The sequence below is a fragment of the Synchiropus splendidus genome, chromosome 1, assembly GCF_027744825.2.
Source record: "Synchiropus splendidus isolate RoL2022-P1 chromosome 1, RoL_Sspl_1.0, whole genome shotgun sequence".
Lineage (NCBI taxonomy): Eukaryota > Metazoa > Chordata > Actinopteri > Syngnathiformes > Callionymidae > Synchiropus > Synchiropus splendidus.
Window position 1 is genome coordinate 3,277,540 of NC_071334.1, and position 19,562 is coordinate 3,297,101.

At 48.0% G+C, this 19,562-nt stretch overlaps 2 protein-coding genes across 5 annotated transcripts in view; one reads left to right on the forward strand and one right to left on the reverse strand.

Moving 5' to 3' along the window:
* The window catches only part of LOC128762776 (NACHT, LRR and PYD domains-containing protein 12-like), a 65,293-nt gene that overhangs the window by 29,514 nt on the left and 16,217 nt on the right, over positions 1 to 19,562 (reverse strand). The gene's annotated exons all lie outside the window — the stretch shown is intronic.
* Positions 1,919 to 13,378, forward strand: LOC128765484 (NACHT, LRR and PYD domains-containing protein 12-like). 3 transcript variants are annotated; one of them, XM_053878251.1, is made up of 15 exons: positions 1,919 to 2,132; positions 2,188 to 2,343; positions 2,947 to 3,025; positions 3,101 to 3,241; positions 3,326 to 3,439; positions 3,729 to 3,807; positions 4,110 to 4,182; positions 4,271 to 6,059; positions 6,701 to 6,874; positions 7,643 to 7,819; positions 8,831 to 9,007; positions 10,907 to 11,083; positions 11,181 to 11,354; positions 11,692 to 11,739; positions 12,100 to 13,378. In XM_053878251.1, the coding sequence occupies exons 2-14, from the start codon at positions 2,325 to 2,327 to the stop codon at positions 11,726 to 11,728; spliced, it is 3,210 nt and encodes a 1,069-aa protein (XP_053734226.1). In that variant the 5' UTR covers positions 1,919 to 2,132; positions 2,188 to 2,324; the 3' UTR covers positions 11,729 to 11,739; positions 12,100 to 13,378. The 3 variants fall into 3 exon arrangements, with proteins under 3 accessions (XP_053734226.1, XP_053733419.1, XP_053732556.1); XM_053877444.1 differs by having other exon boundaries at positions 1,919 to 2,108; XM_053876581.1 differs by having other exon boundaries at positions 2,115 to 2,343.

Consider the following 19,562-nt stretch of genomic DNA (forward strand, 5'->3'; position numbering starts at 1 on the left):
GTGGTGGTTCAGCAGGCGACCGTTGCCAAGAGTGTCCTAGGTCCCGTCAGACTCGGAAGCCTCGCGGATAAAACGCCCCACGGTGTCGCTTTAGACATCCCACCCCATCCCACCCCAGCTCAGTCGCCTGGCATCCGGCGGCGAGCAGAGCAGGCGTCGTCCCCCGCCACCCCGCTGAGGCCCCCCAGATTCACTCAGAAGGACCCGGTGCCACTGCCTAGCAAGGGCGCCTCGTCCGCCGCCACCGCTGCTGCCTCTTCGCGAGCTCCACCAAACCCTGAGCCTCAGGGCAGGAAGACTGTTGCACAGAAAACAAGTGCCATGTGCAGCGTGACCCAACAGGACAGACCGGGCTCCAAGAAGACGTAGCAGAGCCGATCCAGAACTCCCAGTTCTGATGATTCCCTGAGTGAGTCCAGGCTGAGGAGGACACGGGACTCACTTGGAGGGTTGGAACAGAGAAGAACCCAGCGCTTCAACAAACCTGCCGACGTCCGAGTCAGATCTGCCCTGGTATCACTCTGGTATCTCCCTCGTTTTGTTTCTGGACCAAGTGGCTGTGGTTTCCTTCCTGTTTTGGGCTCAAAAGTGTTGAAGCTTTCTGTGTGTTGTGTGTGTGTGTGTGTGTGTGTGAAAGAGAGTCCATGTTGTGCATGTTCTCTCTGTGAGCATTTAAAACACTGTGCGTGTGCGTGTCACGGGTCGGTGTGTGGGTGTTTGCTGTACGTGAGCTCCCTTCTGCTTTCGTGGGCCGGATCTGGTTTCATGGACCTCAGGCGAGGAAGACGTTAGGTCAGAGTAGAGGTGGACCCTCGGCGGACGGCCTTCAACAAGTTCAGGAGCTTCAAACTCGTACGTGTCAGGAGGGCGAGAGCTGGAGCGCCTGACTGGTCTCCCTACTGAGGAAGCGTCTGCTTTCTTTACTCACCCGAAGTAGACTCCCCACTCCCGCCACCATCTTGCTCCAGGATATCCACCACTGAGGTCGGACCATGAGTCCCTCCGCGTGCTACACTCTGTGTGCCTTCTCACGCACGTCATCAGCGAGAGCTCTGCACACGTCTGCGCCGTTGGTGAAGCCTGTGCCGCCTGAGAAGCTCCGATTCACGGGGAGCACACACACCTTCTAACACACACGTACTCAGCATATTTGTGTTCTTGTTGACCTTCCTTGTGTCTGTCACTCGCTGACGTAGCGGCGTGTTTGTACAGGAAATGCGTGGCTGCTGCCTGGGTTTGCTTGACTGTGGATGTGTGCGGTGCGAGATGTGCGCACTCACACACTGCGCCAAGTGTCCGGAGGACTCGTGTCACCCGCCTCTGTGAGTCAGCTCCGATGAGGAGGATGAAGATTGATGGGAGACTCAAAGACAGTGCAATATCATTGTACTTCTGATGCGGTGGAAGCATGCGACAATAATAAAGGTTTTTTTTATGTTTCCTCTTGTCTGCTGATGGTCCTCGCTCTCCTCCAGCTTTGTCTGGACACAGCTGTCCAGAGTGATGGATATCTATCTATCCATCCATCCAGATAGATATACACACAACAAAAATACGCATGAACAAACAAAATAAATAAAACTTATTAAAATAAAATAATCAAATGTTGACTCTGTTACACTGAGCTACATCGTCTAAATCTTGGAAAAGTGGATGTTTTAGAATCCAAACTTAAAAAAAAACAAAAACATTACAGTCCACAAGCATCCTTACTACACTAACACTTACACTGAGATTTTCACTTTGTAATCCATGTTGAACACGAAAAGGGGGACTTCACGGCCGCAAGAGGGCGCTGTTCTGCGGTTCAGCACTTGACCAGGTTGAGATCGTCGAGTTCACTGCTGGCGTTTTTTTCCGAAGGAGGGATCACGTGGTCTGTCGCCTTGGGATGACGGCTCACTGGAATGCGCGGGTGAGCTCAGGTCAAAGGTGAACGTCACCAACAGACGCGGCGCAGCTCGTTTTTGACTTGCTGGAATAAATAAAGTCGCCGCTCACAAACGTCTTTGGTCAGATGTGGATGGAAGATAAAGAGACTGGAACTGACGCGTTCAGGGACAGCGCTGTTTCCTGGACATGTGTGGGGGAGGGGAGTGAAAGTGAAAGTAAGAGACGCGCTGAACCAGAGGGTGCGGTTCGATTCCCGTCTGATCTGAAGGCTGTTTTTCACTCCAATATTTCCAGTCTCTCCAGCTCCGATCATCCAGGCGGTGGTGGAACACACACACACACACACACGGGACTCACTGCTGTGGATCAACACACTGACATCGAACACAATCTGAGTTCACAACTTTGGACCGGAACAACTGAGCTCCGACATGGACCCGAGACTCACAGGTCAGTGACTTGAGCCTCATGAGTCTGACGTCACCTTTGACATTCGAGGATCCGAGTAAAGACGCACAATAGATATCAGACTTTTGAAAGGCTGCACCTCAGATTTGGTCCCACAGACGTCGTCTGTTGTGATAAACTGAGTCACTTGTTTCTTCAACATTCTGACACATGTTGAAGGTTGTTGCACTGGAAATCTGTTTTCCTTCACATCCTGAGCAGAAAACTCTGGAGGTGGAGACACAGTCAAGTGTGAGACTCAAACATGTGAAGAGACTGGTGGAGATTGTGTGAGTCATGTGGTCTTGAAGCTGAAACTCTGATCAAGTGACAGATGGAACCGTGGTGAGGTCAGTAGAGACAGTTGGATCAGTGGACTCTGAAGGAAAGGTCCGATCATAATGAACATCAGACAGATGTTGGAGAGGCTGAGACCTGAGGGCAGGCCAGACACATGACGTCATGTGAAGAACAGCAGCAGCTGCTCTGCTCTCAGTCAGTGAACGTGGATCTGATCACCGAAGAGAGTTTGAGCCTGACCCTGATGACTGAAGTTTGCTTGTTGACAAGAAGCACCAGTGATGCTGCTGTTGTGTTGGTGTGAAGGTGTGGACAGACAGGAGGAAGCTCCTCCCTCTAAAGCCCCTCTGGGTGAGGACCATGGCAGCCAGACCAGAGCTGAGAGGTGAGAAGATCAGTTCTCCTGTCAGAGCTCCAAACACTTGAAATCATTTCCACACTGCAACTTCTGTGTGTTCAGATCAAAGCCACTCACATCAGACGCTGCTGGACGAGGACACAGACCTGGACCTGCTCCCAGCTGTCAGTCTCTGAAGAGTGACGCGTCTATGGGAAGGATGATTGACTTCAGAGGAGGACAGGAGCATCAGAGGAGGAGCAGGTGAGAGACAGAGCAGGAGCAACACTGAGAGGACATCACATGGTCAGATGGTTGAAGTGTTGATCAGAGTTGTGTCTCCATCAGGATCCATCAGGAGAAACCAGAAGAGTCTGAACTCAGCTGTCAGTCTCTGAAGAGTGATAGGTCGATGGCTGCTCCTCTGGACTTCAAAGGTGGACAAGAGTCTTCAGGAGAGAGGTGAGCTCTTCTGTCCCTCTGTGACTCCACTGATGGGATTGTTGGGTCTGAACAAAGGTCTCTGAGGCTCCTTCACTCTGAGTCTTGGTTTGGTTTCGGAGTCTTGGTTTGTCTCCTTCATCTGACAAGCAGAAAAGTGCACAAATAAAAGAGTGTTGACATGACTAAAGAGGGTGAAGAGTTTGGAATCAAATGTGCTCCATCAACTGTGAGCTGCACATGAGAGTCATGGAGTCTGGTCCTGAACACTGAGAGTCTTTTCACTGCCTCCCTTTGATGTTCTTCACAGGGAGGATCAGCAGCTCTCAGATGTTCTCAGTCTCCAGTGTGTCCAGCAGCATCAGACAGATCTGGACTCCACACTGCAGGTACGTTCAAGTGTTAGCTCCTCCTACTAGCTCCAACAGCTGCTAACTCACCAGTCAGCTGCTTCTGCTGCTTCATGGAAGCTCTGGACAACTAGACCTGTTTGGAGAAGAGTCTGGACTGAAGCTCTTCTACTGCTCTGACTGACGCTGATTCTCTGTTGACTCTCAGTTCCAACAGGTCCAGGTTAGACCTGGACTGAGACCTGCCTCCCTTCTGGAGATTTGGGAGCAGGATCCTGGTGACCTCTGAAGGTCAGCAGGTTTTCTCTGTCACATGATCAGGTCACATGTTTGTGTTTCAGCTGTTTGAGGAGACTGACATCAACCTCCTGAGGAACATGAAGGAGGAGAATCTTGCTGATGTTCTTTGGAGCAGTAAGAGGATTTGAACATTCAATCGGTTGATATCTTCAAGTTTTGCCTTCTAGAATCTTCTGATCATGTGACTTCTCTCTTCATTCAGGAAGTGGTGCTGGAGCGTGTGCAGGGCGACTGAAGAGGAGCCTGCAGAAGAAGTTCCACAGTGTGTCTGAGGGGGTCGCTAGAGCAGGAAACTCTGCCCCTCTGAATCAGATCTACACAGAGCTCTACATCACTGAGGGGGGCACAGAGCAGGTCAACCAGGAGCACGAGGTCCGACAGATCGAAGCAGCAACCAGGCAGCAGACCAGACCAGGAACTACCATCAGACCAGAAGACCTCTTTAAAGCCTCACCTGACACAGACCCACCAATCAGGAGCCTGCTGACGAAGGGCGTGGCTGGCATTGGGAAGACCCTCCTGACACAGAAGCTGACTCTGGACTGGGCTGAAGACAAAGCCCACCACAACTTCCAGCTGGTGTTTCCTTTCACCTTCAGAGAGCTGAACCTGCTGAAAGAGAAGCAGTTGAGTTTGGTGGAACTTGTTCATCTCTTCTTTCCTGAAACCAAAGACTCAGGACTCAGCAGCTTTGAAGGAGTCCAGGTTCTGTTCATCTTGGACGGTCTGGACGAGTGTCGACTCCCTCTGGACTTCAACAGTCGGGTCCTGACAGCAGCTACAGAGTCCACCTCAGTAGACGTCCTGCTGACCAGCCTCATCAGGGGGAAGCTGCTTCCCTCAGCTCAGCTCTGGATCACCACACGACCTGCAGCAGCCAATCAGATCCCTCCTGAGTGTGTGGACATGGTGACAGAGGTCAGAGGGTTCACTGACCTCCAGAAGGAGGAGTACTTCAGGAAGAGGTTCAGAGATGAGGAGCAGACCACCGTCATGTCTCACATCCGGAGCTCACGAAGCCTCTACATCATGTGTCACATCCCCATCTTCTGCTGGATCACTGCCACAGTTCTGGAGGACATGTTGAAGAGCAGAGAGACCGGAGAGCTGCCCAAGACGCTGACTGAGATGTACATCCACTTCCTGGTGGTTCAGGCCAAAGTCAAGAAGCTCAAGTACCATGGAGGAGCTGGGACCGACCCAGTTTGGGATCCTGAGAGCAGGAAGATGATGGAGTCTCTGGGAAAACTGGCTTTTGAGCAGCTGCAGAGAGGAAACTTGATCTTCTATGAGTCAGACCTCACAGAGTGTGGCATCGACATCACAGCTGCTGCACTTTACTCAGGAGTCTTCACACAGATCTTCAGAGAGGAGAGAGGACTGTACCAGGAGAAGGTCTTCTGCTTCATCCACCTGAGTCTCCAGGAGTTTCTGGCTGCTCTTCACGTCCACCTGAAGTTCTTCAACTCGGGAGTCAACCTGCTCGACTCACAGAAAACATTACTACTGGCAAAAATCTTTGGACATCACATCAAACCATTCTACCAGAGAGCAATAAATGAAGCTGCAGAAAGTCCAAATGGACATCTGGACCTGTTCCTGCGCTTCCTTCTGGGTCTTTCTCTCCAGACCAACCAGAGGCTCCTTCAAGGGTTGGTGGCACAGACAGGAAGTAGCTCCTGGACCCATCGGAAAACAGCAGAGCTCATCAAGGAGAAGATAAGGGAGAAGGTGTCTCCAGAGAGAATCATCAATCTGTTCCACTGTCTGAGTGAAGTGAAGGACACTTCTCTAGTGGAGCAGGTCCAACAGCAGATGAGATCAGGACGTCTCTCCACAGATCAACTGTCTCCAGCTCAATGGTCCACCCTGGCCTTCATCTTACTGTCCTCAGAGGAAGATCTGGACGTGTTTGACCTGAAGAAGTACTTTGCTTCAGTGGAGGCTTTTGAGAGGCTGCTGCCAGTGGTCCAGGCTTCAAAGAAAGTTCTGTAAGTGGATCAAACACTGAAACATCTCTGATGATCTGAACTAGGGCTGTAGCCATGTACCGCTATTGATGATCCTCGCGATATTAAAAAATGAATTTTCAATGTCGTGTAAACGGCTCCATCACCGAGTGAAACGACACCAGAACCAGCAAGTGTTGAGCCTCCAAAGAGGGGAAGTGAGGCGCTGACTCCTGGTGCAGGAAAGAGGCTGAGACTCTGACAGTCCTCACTAGGAGACACTGTGTTCCACTCCAAAACAATGCTGAGCTCATGGAGCTTGGAAAGGGGGGAAATCCAAGCTTGGCATTCAGCAGCCTGAAGATTTTGGACAGCAGAGAGAGTGAGTTGTATGAGCAGGGAAAGGAAGTGTTCCAGTCAGGTCTTCATTTGGAAACCTCAGTGATGACAGCAGTGGAGTGGAGAGGCTGTTCTTTCCTTTGGCAACTGGAGAAGAAACACACAACATCAAGTTACAGATGGATTTCACTGACTGCAGAATCGTTCTTCACATTTTGATCCATGTCATGATAATATCGTTAGCGTGTTTTGCCCGCGATAATCGTCAAGCACAAATCTGATCTGGTTACAGCCCTAATGTGAACTGGACATGAATGTTTAATTTCCTTCTTCATTTTATTCAGACTGAGCAACTGTGGACTGTCAGAGAGAAGTGGTTCCCTTCTGTCCTCAGTCCTCAGCTCTCCGTCCTCTAGTCTGACACAACTGGACCTGAGCTGGAGCAACCTGGAGGATGCAGGAGTGGAGCTGCTGTCTGCTGGACTGAAGAGTCCACACTGTCACCTGGAGACTCTCAGGTCAGAACACATCATCTGTCCAGCTTCACAGGTGAAATGTGAAAGTCAGAGGTGGAGACTGCAGCTTCAGAGAGTCACAGTTTGCTCTTCAATGAAGCAGCTGATTCTCAGTGGCATCAGTCTTCAGCAGGTTCCTCCTGTAGTCCTGTGTTTGAGCTTCTAAAGTGGAACCAAGAAATGCTCCAACCTTCTCCTCTTCCAGATGGACCTTTCCATCTGCAGGACAGAATAGAAATGATGTTTGAGTTGAAGACTGGAGACACAGCTTTTGCAGAGGAAGTAGACAACCATGACCTTCATCTGCTGAAGTGACATCTTGAGCTACTTTCTTCTCTGTAACTGAATATTGAAAAACATTTCCTGTTCCACTTCATCTTGAGGATCCAAATCAGACCAACATCACATGAACACATTCACTTGCTCATGTTCCAAACATCAGCATGAACCAATGAGTCAGTAGTTGCTCTGAAAGTCTGCTCTTCTGAAGAAACCTCTGCTGCACTGTGTTAGAGAGGGAGGTGAAGATGAAGTCTCCTCTTGAACAACAACACTTGAGTCGCTCGTTCATCACGACTGTGTTGTTGACTTGGTGTTTGATCAAGTTGGTCCTGACTGATATAAAAGTGCTTCAAATATTCCAACCATAATGTGATGATGATCTTCTGAATGGAAAGATTTCAGTGGCTCCTCACATCAAGTCTTTCAAGTCTTGTCACAATAGAGGATTGAAAAAGTCTCACTTGTTGATGACACTCGTCTCTTTCACAGCCTGAGCTGCTGTGGACTGTCAGAGAGAAGTGGTTCCCTTCTGTCCTCAGTCCTCAGCTCTCCGTCCTCTAGTCTGACACAACTGCACCTGAGTAAGAACTGGGACCTGAAGGATGCAGGAGTGGAGCTGCTGTCTGCTGGACTGAAGAGTCCACACTGTCACCTGGAGACTCTCAGGTCAGAACACATCATCTGTCCAGCTTCACAGGTGAAATGTGAAAGTCAGAGGTGGAGACTGCTGCTTCAGAGAGTCACAGTTTTCTCACCACTTTGCTCCAACACTCCAGTGAGCTGTGTTGTGCTGAGTCAGCAGAGTTGACATCAAACAGAACATGGTGTGAGGTTGAGAGGACCAGAGGAAGATTCTCTGATCAAAGAGCAACTGAATGTAACGATGGATGATCAGAGACACATCAGCATTAATGACTGATGACTCTGATTCAAGAGCCACATTCAAGTGTCCTCCACATTGACAGGGCTTTGTGTCACATCCAAATGAAGCACCACGCGCTGCTCATCCAGAACAGCGCTCCTCCCCGCAGCAGTGATGGGTCGATGAGGCATCATGAAACAGTAGTGCAGGCTTGATGAAGCAGTGTCCTGCCGCTAGATGGCGCTCCTGGTTTAGAAATGATGTGAGGACATCAAACAGAACATGGTGTGAGGTTGAGAGGACCAGAGGAAGATTCTCTGATCACAGAGCAACTGAATGTAATGATGGATGATCAGAGACACATCAGCATTCAAGACTGATGACTCTGATTCAAGAGCCACATTCAAGTGTCCTCCACATTGACAGGGCTTTGTGTCACATCCAAATGAAGCAACACGCGCTGCTCATCCAGAACAGCGCTCCTCCCCGCAGCAGTGATGGGTCGATGAGGCATCATGAAACAGTAGTGCAGGCTTGATGAAGCAGTGTCCTGCCGCTAGATGGCGCTCCTGGTTTAGAAATGATGTGAGGTGTCATTAGATTTGTCCTTCAAGTCCAAACATTTGACAGTGGACACCAGAGATGTGTGAACATCAAGAAGAGGAAGATTTATCAGTAGACGCTCCTACATTTCTACCACAATGATCTTCTGAATGGAAAGAGTTCAGTGGCTCCTCACATCAAGTCTTTCAAGTCTTGTCACAATAGAGGATTGAAAAAGTCTCACTTGTTGATGACACTCGTCTCTTTCACAGCCTGAGCTACTGTGGACTGTCAGAGAGAAGTGGTTCCCTTCTGTCCTCAGTCCTCAGCTCTCCGTCCTCTAGTCTGACACAACTGGACCTGAGCTTCAATGAAGACCTGAAGGATGCAGGAGTGGAGCTGCTGTCTGCTGGACTGAAGAGTCCACACTGTCACCTGGAGACTCTCAGGTCAGAGCACATCATTTGTCCACCTTCACAGGTGAAATGTGAAAGTCAGAGGTGGAGACTGCAGCTTCAGAGAGTCACAGTTTGCTCTTCAATGAAGCAGCTGATTCTCAGTGGCATCAGTCTTCAGCAGGTTCCTCCTGTAGTCATGTGTTTGAGCTTCTAAAGAGGAACCAAGAAATGCTCCAACCTTCTCTTCCTCCAGATGGACCTTTCCATCTGCAGGACACAATAGAAATGTTTTTTGAGTTGAAGACTGGAGACACAGCTTTTGCAGAGGAAGTAGACAACCATGACCTTCATCTGCTGAAGTGACATCTTGAGCTACTTTCTTCTCTGTAACTGAATATTGAAAAACATTTCCTGTTCCACTTCATCTTGAGGATCCAAATCAGACCAACATCACATGAACACATTCACTTGCTCATGTTCCAAACATCAGCATGAACCAATGAGTCAGTAGTTGCTCTGAAAGTCTGCTCTTCTGAAGAAACCTCTGCTGCACTGTGTTAGAGAGGGAGGTGAAGATGAAGTCTCCTCTTGAACAACAACACTTGAGTCGCTCGTTCATCACCACTGTGTTGTTGACTTGGTGTTTGATCAAGTTGATCCTGATGGAGACACACTGTGAGCACTATTATGAGGTGCAAGTGATTCTTCTGACCATGTCAGCATTGTATCCATCATGTCCAACTCCAAGCTGGATAAACCTGAAGGCTTATTGAAGGCTTACTGTCCTGACATGCATTCATGCTTGATGCATATCAGCTGATGTGTGTTTGAGCAGCGAGGAGGGTGTGGCCTCAGGCCATCAACACCCTAGATTAAGGGCTGCAGAAGGATGAGGCAGATTCTTCTCCTCAGGAAAAATGGGCCAAAAAAGAGACTTGACTGACTCGGAAAAGTCAACCATAGTTGAGAGTCTTTCAGAGGGATGCAGCGCTCTTGAAATCTCTGAGATACTGGGGCGCTGTTGAGTTGTCCAATGCGGCAGCAACACGTTGCGTTCAGGTGGGAAAAGAACGAGAGACGTCAATTCTTCTGGTCCAAAGATGATCTTGTTTATTAACCAGACACACGCATCTTTCTCATGCTGTGACCGCAGCTTACTGGAGCAGGTGACAACCGAAAAGGTGATTTTGAACTGACCATGACACAGTAGCGCCACCCAGTGGTACTTTCATGTACAGCACCAGAACACTTCTCACACCCAGAAACTGGGAACACGTTGTTTCGCTTGACGGGCGCCTTCACAGAACCATCAAACCTTCTGTTGCAAATATTCAGCAGGGTCGCAAGACACCTGTCCAGAAGCGAAGAGGCAGTGATGGATACATGAGGCGTCATAAAGCGTCTCAACACAAGGACACACTGTGTTGAAACTGTGTGAGTGAACACTGACACCTGCTGGACACTAACAATCCCTGCAGGCCGGTATACAATAATATCCTTGTCATGTCTTTGCATTCATATTGCATTATTCCATATCTTTAACTTATGTCAACATGTATCATCATGTGAAAACGAATGTGGATGCTTGGTTTTTAGACATGTTTATTCAAAAAAATCCTTTTTTTTCGTTTGAACGTTTGAAACATTTCTAAATGAGGTCTGTTGCGTTTCTTGCAAAAACGAATGTGAATAGTGAACTAAGTAACTGAGAGTCACCTTGAAATTAGTTTGAATGATCATGGAACAAGACAAGTGGAAAACACTGTGGCCTCACAACAGTCGCAGTGTTTCAGACATGTTTGATCAAGTTGATCCTGACTGATATAAAAGTGCTTCAAATATTCCAACAATAATGTGATGATGATCTTCTGAATGGAAAGAGTTCAGTGGCTCCTCACATCAAGTCTTTCAAGTCTTGTCACGATTGAAAAAGTCTCGTCTCTTTCACAGCCTGAGCTACTGTGGACTGTCAGAGAGAAGTGGTTCCCTTCTGTCCTCAGTCCTCAGCTCTCCGTCCTCTAGTCTGACACAACTGGACCTGAGTGGGAACAGGGACCTGAAGGATGCAGGAGTGGAGCTGCTGTCTGCTGGACTGAAGAGTCCACACTGTCACCTGGAGACTCTCAGGTCAGAACACATCATCTCCTCTCTTCAATTCTGCTCCACATCTGGACGGTTCTTCTGCTCTCATGGTTTTTTGAGAACACATTCTGCTTCATTACAGTCTGAGAGGGTGCATGATCTCAGAGAGAGGCTGTGCTTCTCTGGCCTCAGCTCTGACCTCTAACCCCTCCCACCTGAGAGAGCTGGACCTGAGCTACAACCATCCAGGAGGACCAGGACTGGAGCTGCTGTCTGCTGGACTGAGGAGTCCAGACTGGAGGCTGGAGACTCTCAGGTATGGACAGAGCAGCAGAACTGACTGACTGAGCTCCAAAGAGCTTCAGACTGAACATGTGATCCAGGAGCAGACAGAGAGGATGTGGGTGTGTGAGGCTGCTCAGACTCTTCATCTGAACTGAGCACATGAATCCAAACACATGACATGTTCTCCTGCTGGACACCAGTGGAAGCACCAAGGAGACAGTGGAGACTGAGCAGTTGTTCAGAGATCCATCTTTGTTGTCATCAACAGTCATGAAAGAGCCGTCCACTTAGCAGCAGGAGATAATAGTCCTGAAACATCTGAAGTCACATGGATCTGCTCTCATCCTTCTCTCTCTTTCTTCCTCCAGGCTGGACGACTGTGGACCAGAGAGGTTAAAGATCTGACCTGAAGAAGTGTGAGTGTCTGATTGATCCATGAGAACTGCTGGACTCTGTCAGCTTCTAGTGGAGCAGCTGTGATGTTGGTGACATCATGTGAGCCTTGAATCTGCTGCTGGAACTTGTCTCCATCAAGTCCAGGTCACTGGCCAGAACACTGCTCACCAACATGGTGTCCAGCAGAAGCTGGTTGTCCAGCAGCAGCTAGTGAGGAGCCTCCGTGCAGATCTAGAAGCAGCACTGTTGACTTTCCTCATCATCACATATGGAGTCATTCACTCTCTTCAGTCTTTGACTCCAGAGTCACATGAGTTTGGAAGATCATCACCTTCTCACTGTCTTCTCACCACACCTGTCTTCTTCTGTTTCTATGGCAGTGACTCTCACAAGAGACGGAGGGAAAGAAGAGGAGTCTGAGTTTGGACAGAAGCTTCTTCCTGGAGTCTGAGCTGCTCTGATGCTGCTGGACAGAGAGTCTGTCACCGTCAGAGAGAAAGTGTCATCAGGAGCTCACAAGTCTCTCCCAGAGCAGCAGTGGGGATGGGCATTGTGTTTTTGCCATGAGCAGGGGACTTTCCCCGCAAGACTGGTCCGACGCTTCAGGAGGTTGGATGGAGAATGTAGCGCTGGGAGGAGCGTTAGCATTAGCCACTAGCTGTGGAGGTTGCAGCCGCGTCGTCTCCTCTCTCGCTGGCGTCTGGAAACTCTCAGCTCTCATAGTTGCTTTTCTTTTCCCGCTACCCAGCTTCTGACACCATGTTGTGTGTCGCGTGGTTATAAGCAGTGGGTTTTAAGTGGTGCGAGTCATTTATTCTTCTTCCCTGGCACATCCCATAGTGTCACACCAAACATGCACCCGAGGCCCACTTCAATATACAAGCTAACACCACACCCTTGGCTTGGATTGTTCTGTCTGGAGCTGCATGTTGAATAAAGGTTGTGAACTTTGTAGAAGCGGATCCGTTCTGTATTTGGATCCACCGCTGAGCTCCACCTCACACCATCGTTGTCCATGTCTTCTTTTTCTAGGCGACAAAAACATGCTGTACTGTTTTTCACCTTCTTCTATCCACTTGGCCCTGGATCTTCTGTCGGCCCCTTTAGCTCTTTAGACATGAATCTCCTCAAGTCAGTTTTGTATCGACGTCAGGTTTTGTTTATCCCCATCAGAGGGCGCCATTTTCACTGGACTGGTGTTCATTTCTGTGGTTGGATCAAGCTCATGTGACATCAATGAATCTTCAGCCGTCACGTCTGCAACTGTTTTCTCGATGCCGTCAGCATAGGTTTCATGATCCAATAAACCTGAATTGGATTTCCAATTTCCCTCATTTCTGCGACCAAATTTAGCTGCAACAAATCACATTTTTCATACAGAGTGATGTGAGAGAGGAGCAGCAGACATGGGGCAAGCAGAGGCCATCTGGATCACTGGAACTGAAACCAAGCAAAAGCCAACTCTAGATTTCATCACATCATTTGCTTCGATCTCTTGCATATTTGGGAAATAATCTAAAACAAATTAAGAAATAGACATAAGGAAGATAAGAGGCAGAAACAAACAATATATAACTGTATACAATATACAATTGTCTACCTCCACAAGGTCTGGCCATTGTTCTTTCACGTACTTGACCCAGTTGGACCACAATCTGATGAACGTACATTTTTTTCTGCTGAAGACAAGAGGTTATTTTTCCATGATATACAAGTCATTCACCATGTTGATCCACTGTTATTGTCAGGCTCAGGAACTAACCAGCTGCCGCCTCCCGAGGACTCCAGCGTGCCTTCCGAGTCACAGCAGCCAAGCTCTTTGAGTCGGTCCACGCTCCAATGAGCTTCCTCCTCCCCTCGTCTCCGACCACGGTCCATCCATAAGTCTGCAGAGCATCCTCAAGGTCAGACGACACAGGGATGCTTTACAGCACCCGGTAAGATGGGAGGGTTTTGAGAATAGGTCCTGGGTCCCCGGTTCCCTGTTGGATCAGAGGGTCCTCAGCGACCTCCATGCCTCACATTCTTATAGACCTGGTAGAGATCTGAGAGGCCCTCCTTAAAGGGCTTAATGGCAGCGCAGCTGGAGCTCATCTCGTCATCCACTCCAGTGGATCTTACCTCACAAGCTCCAGACTGCTGGCTGCTAGATGGTCACTACGTGTCAATCGGTAAATGTCCCAAGACTTATATCCCTTGTTGTTCTTGTGAATTTTTCTAGATTCCTGTGCACGCTTGAATTTCTCTTCAGCCGCTTCCTGAGTTTCGCTTTCTCTTCTGTCAGCCTGCAATCATCTGCACTTGGGTCCATTAATGGGTAATCATGACAATACACACATTTAAAGGACAAAATCGTTTATTCTGCATCTGTTTGACATAGCACAATAAATCACCATGGTGGCTATATTCAAGTTTTTACATCACCTTATTTAAACTAAAGCTCTTTTCATGTCTTGAAAATATTTGTATAAGAATTTCAATGTTATAAGAAAGTCAAGTCCATTCAGAGTGGTGGAAACCCTGGTCATTGTGTAGTGAAAAACCTCCCTGAACCAAAGCAAACACATGCTTTTGTTTGCTTTGGTTCAGGGATGATTCCTCCATGTTTGTTGTTGTTGTTCTCATCCTAGCTGCCACGTGTCTGCTGCATCAGTGGGATCAGTGGAGCAGGAACTCCTGCACTGACAGCGGTTCCCTGTTGTCTGGAGAGCACACTGTTACATTCAATTAAATTAAAACAAATGTGATTAAAATATTTTAGTGCATTAATTACCATTAATCGCGCTTCACTTGTTAAAGTGTCACCACGAGAGGAAACGATACATTTTATTTACAAAACATGAAAACGCTGACACTATTTGCAACTGTCCCAACAGTTCAGACAGAACAGACCTTCACCGACTCACTATTATCTACAACACATTCAGCATTCACCCTCAGGTCTCTGATCACAACATTCACTCACTTCACTTTTCCATGTCGCCAAAAACAAAGGATCTCGAGCATCAGCGTGATCTCCATTGTCCTCCAGCAGCCTCCTTCTGCTCCACTACAGCATGGAACGTGGGCACCCTCAACTTGCATTTGTAGTCGGGATGCGCTGATCAGGGTTTTTGCTGCCGATCACCAATACCGATCAGCCAGTGTCACACGCAGGGACACAAAGAATTTCACCATGTGTTGTACCTGTATAGCTGTATGTGTGACGAATAAACCTCTTGATCTTGATGGATTTACAATGAAATTGTCATCAAAATGATGAGCGCTTCCGTGTACATGATGTGAAAACATGAAGCATTAAATCATTTGAATTCAGACACAATTTAAGAAACCTCTTCAAGAAGGAAAAAAAAAAAAACTTTGCTGAAGGTGCAGTCCGGCCAGCGGGTTACACACTTCTCAGGACGTAGAGGAAGGCAGAAGGAACCACAGAAGCAGCGGGATGCAATCGTCGGTTTATTTATTGTTGCTAGTGAGAAACAAGTTAGAATTTAACTAACTGTGTCCCTAATGATGCACGTCAAATTATTCTACAACAAATGCAGCAACTATTCTGTCAAAAGAACAACTGAAAAACATTTAATTCGATGAGACGTCGCAGTTTGGTGAATCTCTTGAGACTTTGCTATGTGAGATATTTACATACTGGCCGCCGGTAGCGGGACTCCGAGACAGAGAGCACTGCATTTACCAAAGTTTCCTTTCTGGACGTCGTTTTCAAAAGTTTTCAATTCTAGCAGCTATCGCAAGTTGCACCCGAATCCAAAATGGCGACAGGTCTGGTCGTTTCCGTCTCCGCAAAAACGACACCTGAGAAAGGCTGCTCATCTAGCTCAGTGAAATGGATGATCATTTGTTATCATTCCGAATGTCTCTCGGACCAGCGGGTGTTGCTAAGCGACAGCTCCCCGTAAATCCGTTTACCATCTCAACTGTTCCAGCGATGTCGTAAGACTGCAGCTCATAGTAGCATATGCACCACTTTGGAGAACGGTGGGAATCAAAGGGAATGTTTGTGAGAGTGCTCAGTTATCCGGGTCATCACGCAGCAAAGGTTTGAATCAGGTCAAGCGGACTCGGTAACAGTCTAACAAAAGGTTTCGCCTCCTATCCAGGAGGCTTCGTCTGGAGCTGGGCTGGAGTCCAGGCTTATATTAGGCCAGTTGAGGGCAAAGATGTTGATGCACAGGGGTGGAGCCAGTCCAGTGTGATGGGTGACAAGAGTCAGCTAATGTTAATGGGGATGGGTTTATGGGTCCCCTGCCCATTGGGGATGGGTATTGATGGGCCATGTAGCCCAGGTGGGGCTGTTCAGATGTTGATACCACACTGTCCCGGTGTGAAGGACCTGTCCATGCCTCGATCAGTGGCTAAATCTGCCTGGGGAGGGTGTTCAGGACAGCATTGTATGAGGATGAAAGATGGCGTCTCAGTCCTCCACCTCTGTTTAGAGAAGGTTTTTCCTCTTTCAAACCACCGGTCTTCTTTTGCCAAAATGTGGACATTGTTGTCTTCAAAAGAGTGTTTCTTGTCCTCTAGATGTAAATGGACTGCTGAGTCTTGTCCAGAGGAGTTGGCTCTCCTGTGTTGGGCCATTCTTTTGTGGAGAGGTTGTTTAGTTTCTCCAGTGTAAAGGTCTGGGCACTCGTGGCTGCACTGGACTGCATAAACCACATTGCTCCTTTTGTGGTGAGGCGTTTTGTCCTTGGGATGGACGAGTTTCTGTCTTAAGGTGTTGCATGGTTTGAACTGAACCCGGACTTCATGTTTGCTAAAGATTCTTCGGAGTTTCTCAAAGACCCGGGCCACGTAATAACAATGCTGTTACGGCGCTGGACATTGTTTTCCTTGTTCTGATTGTGTTCCCTGATGTTTTGGGGAGCCACATTTTTGAAGGGCATTTCTGATGTGAATCTGCTCCTTCTCTCTCCCCCTAGCTGAGCTGGGGATGTTTTGGGCTCGATGTCTCATTGTTCTCACTCCAAGTTTTTGTTCAAGTGGGTGGTGAGAGTCAAACTGGAGGTATTGGTCGGTGTGTGTTGGTTTCCTGTACGCTTCGATGCTGAGGCTCCTGTCTGCTTCAATGTTACCAGCACAGTCCAGAAAAGGTAGCCGGTTGTTTTCCACATCTTCTCCGGTGAATTTGATGTGTCCGTCCACCAAGTTGATGTGTTGTGTGAAGGGTTCCACTTCTTCCTTTTTGATTAGGACCCAGGTGTCATCAACATATCTGAACCAACAGCTGGGTGGCGTTGCCTTGTATGAAGCCAAAGCAGTGTCCTCAACTTCTTCTATGTACAGGTTCGCAACCGTGTTTTTGTCTGTAAAAGGATCCATCGTATTGGAAGTAGGTGGTGGTGAGGCAAATGTCCAACAACTCACACATGTTCTCTGGTGACAGACTGGTTTTGTCAGGTGGACTGAGATCGTGGCTGAGTTTCCTTCTTACCGCGGCGACCGCTTTGTTGCTGGGGATACGTGTGAAAAGCGACGTGACATCATATGACACCATGGTCTCATCCACATCTAGTTTAGTTCCCTGTATTTTTTGTGCAAAGTCTGTTGAATTGATGATGTGGTGGGTGTTGTGACCTACCAGCGGTGCCAAGAGTGAGGCTAGATGTTTGGCAGTGTTGTATGTCACAGAGTTAATGCTGCTGACAGTAGGTCTTAAAAGGCGCTCCTGCCTTGTGGACCTTAGGGAGACCGTAAATGCGCGGGATGTCTTCCCCTGGCTATAAGCGGTAGTAAAGGAAACGGTCCAACGATTTGGACTTCTCAAGCGTTTGCCGACAGTCCATCCCCATCTTCTTGTATGAGTTGGTGGGATCCCTTTTTAAGGGTTCGCATGTGTCGTTTAACAGGCTTTCCATCTGACTGTGATAGTTGTGTTCATAACCGCCGTGCATCTGCCTCTGTCTGCTGGTCGGATAGTGACATTGCTGTCCTTCTGAAGTGCTGTCACAGCCTGTTTTTCTTCCCTTGTTAGATTGGATGGAGGGATTTGTGCGTTGCTCAGTGCCGCTGACATTTTAACCCGTATTTCTTCAGCCTCAGAGTCTGACATTTTGCATATGGCAGTTTCTGTGGCAGTTATGAGCTCAACTACGGGTATGCGTTCTGGAGCAACTGTAAAGTTCAGGCCTTTGGACAGCACATCCATCTCAACCTTGGTCACGGTGTCATGACTCCGCTTCCTGGCTCAGTGTCCCTGAGCCATGTTTTGCGTTTCTCCCTGTTCCTTTGGCACACGGCTGGAGCCGATTAACTACTGATCACCTGTGCATTAGAGCACCTGGGCTCCAGCACCGTGTGTGAGATTGTTGTTCTTTGTTTCCATGTTCCTGGTGATGTGTCCTCTGTTTCCTGTGATTTTGGACTCCTTAATCCCCGTGGTAACTCCTGGTTCTCGTGTCTCTCCCTCTCTGTTCGGCTTCTTGTGCTGTGTGCTAGCTAGCTCATTTAACTCCTGGTTCTCATTGTTTCGGTCTCTCATGCTAGCTAGCTCATTTAGCTCCCTGGTTTCTTTTGTGATTCTCCGTTCATTGTGTTTTAGTCAGTTTCCAGATTTGTGTTCGTTTTTCTCCCGGTTCGGAGCTAATTTAACTCCTGGTTCTCATTGTTTCGGTCTCTCATGCTAGCTAGCTCATTTAGCTCCCTGGTTTCTTTTGTGATTCTCCGTTCATTGTGTTTTAGTCAGTTTCCAGATTTGTGTTCGTTTGTTTCTCCCGGTTCGGAGCTAATTTAACTCCTGGTTCGCATTGTTTCGGTCTCTCATGCTAGCTAGCTCATTTAGCTCCCTGGTTTCTTTTGTGATTCTCCGTTCATTGTGTTTTAGTCAGTTTCCAGATTTGTGTTCGTTTTTCTCCCGGTTCGGAGCTAATTTAACTCCTGGTTCGCATTGTTTCGGTCTCTCATGCTAGCTAGCTCATTTAGCTCCCTGGTTTCTTTTGTGATTCTCCGTTCATTGTGTTTTAGTCAGTTTCCAGATTTGTGTTCGTTTGTTTCTCCCGGTTCGGTGACGCTTTCTGTTTGGACTTTTTACTCGTGCTTTTGGACTTCTACTAGTTTTAGTTTTTCCGTTTGCACTCTCAGGATTTGTTTTTTTGTTTGTCCCGGTTCGGTGACGCTTTCAGTTGTGTTTTATTGTTTGTTTAATTATTAAAATATTTCTAATTTTGCTCCTGCCCCGCTGTGGCTTTCACCACTTGCGTTTGGGTCCAGTCTCCACGTCCTCCATACGTGGCTCCTGCTCCTACTTCCCTTGACTCGTTACACACGGTCCTGTCTGACATGTTTCTGACCCAACTGCCGTGTTCAGTGGGTGAAACGGTGGAGGCATTCTGCCGGTGGGTTGTGGTCACAGGTGTGAAGGACCTGTTGTTGCGGGACATCAGGAGGAGGGATTTCCTTTGTCTGCTTTTGCCCTTGGTGTGTTGTATGAGGCTGATTCGTTTGATAAAGGTTTCAGCCTCTTCCAAAAAGGGATGAAAGTGTCCCATGTGTTCTGTTAATTTCAACATTGAGAGTGTCAGTGATGAAATTAATCTGTCTTCTTCTTTCATTGAGGAGTTGGTTTTAGGCTCTGTGTCCTTGGACAGTGGTTCCTACTCGTAGACTGACTGGAAAAATACTCACCGGAGGTTGAACCTGAGGTTGTTTCTGTAGTTTGCAAGGTTCTCGCTTCTCGTAGCCAAAAACCACATTGACAATATTCAGATTCAAATTCAATCAGATCTGAACAAACCGGTCAATTTCACCTTTGGAAAGGTGGCGAGGACTCTACACTGTAGACCACTTACTTGAGAGGAGACTATATAATCCTTGTGTCAACGTCTGGAAA

What these genes read in the sequence shown, in the direction of transcription:
- LOC128765484 (XM_053878251.1), top strand. An exon ending in TGTCACCTGGAGACTCTCAG is followed by an intron (nt 11,084 to 11,180) that starts GTCAGAACACAT and finishes GCTTCATTACAG; the next exon opens with TCTGAGAGGGTGCATGATCT. An exon ending in TGGAGGCTGGAGACTCTCAG is followed by an intron (nt 11,355 to 11,691) that starts GTATGGACAGAG and finishes TTCTTCCTCCAG; the next exon opens with GCTGGACGACTGTGGACCAG.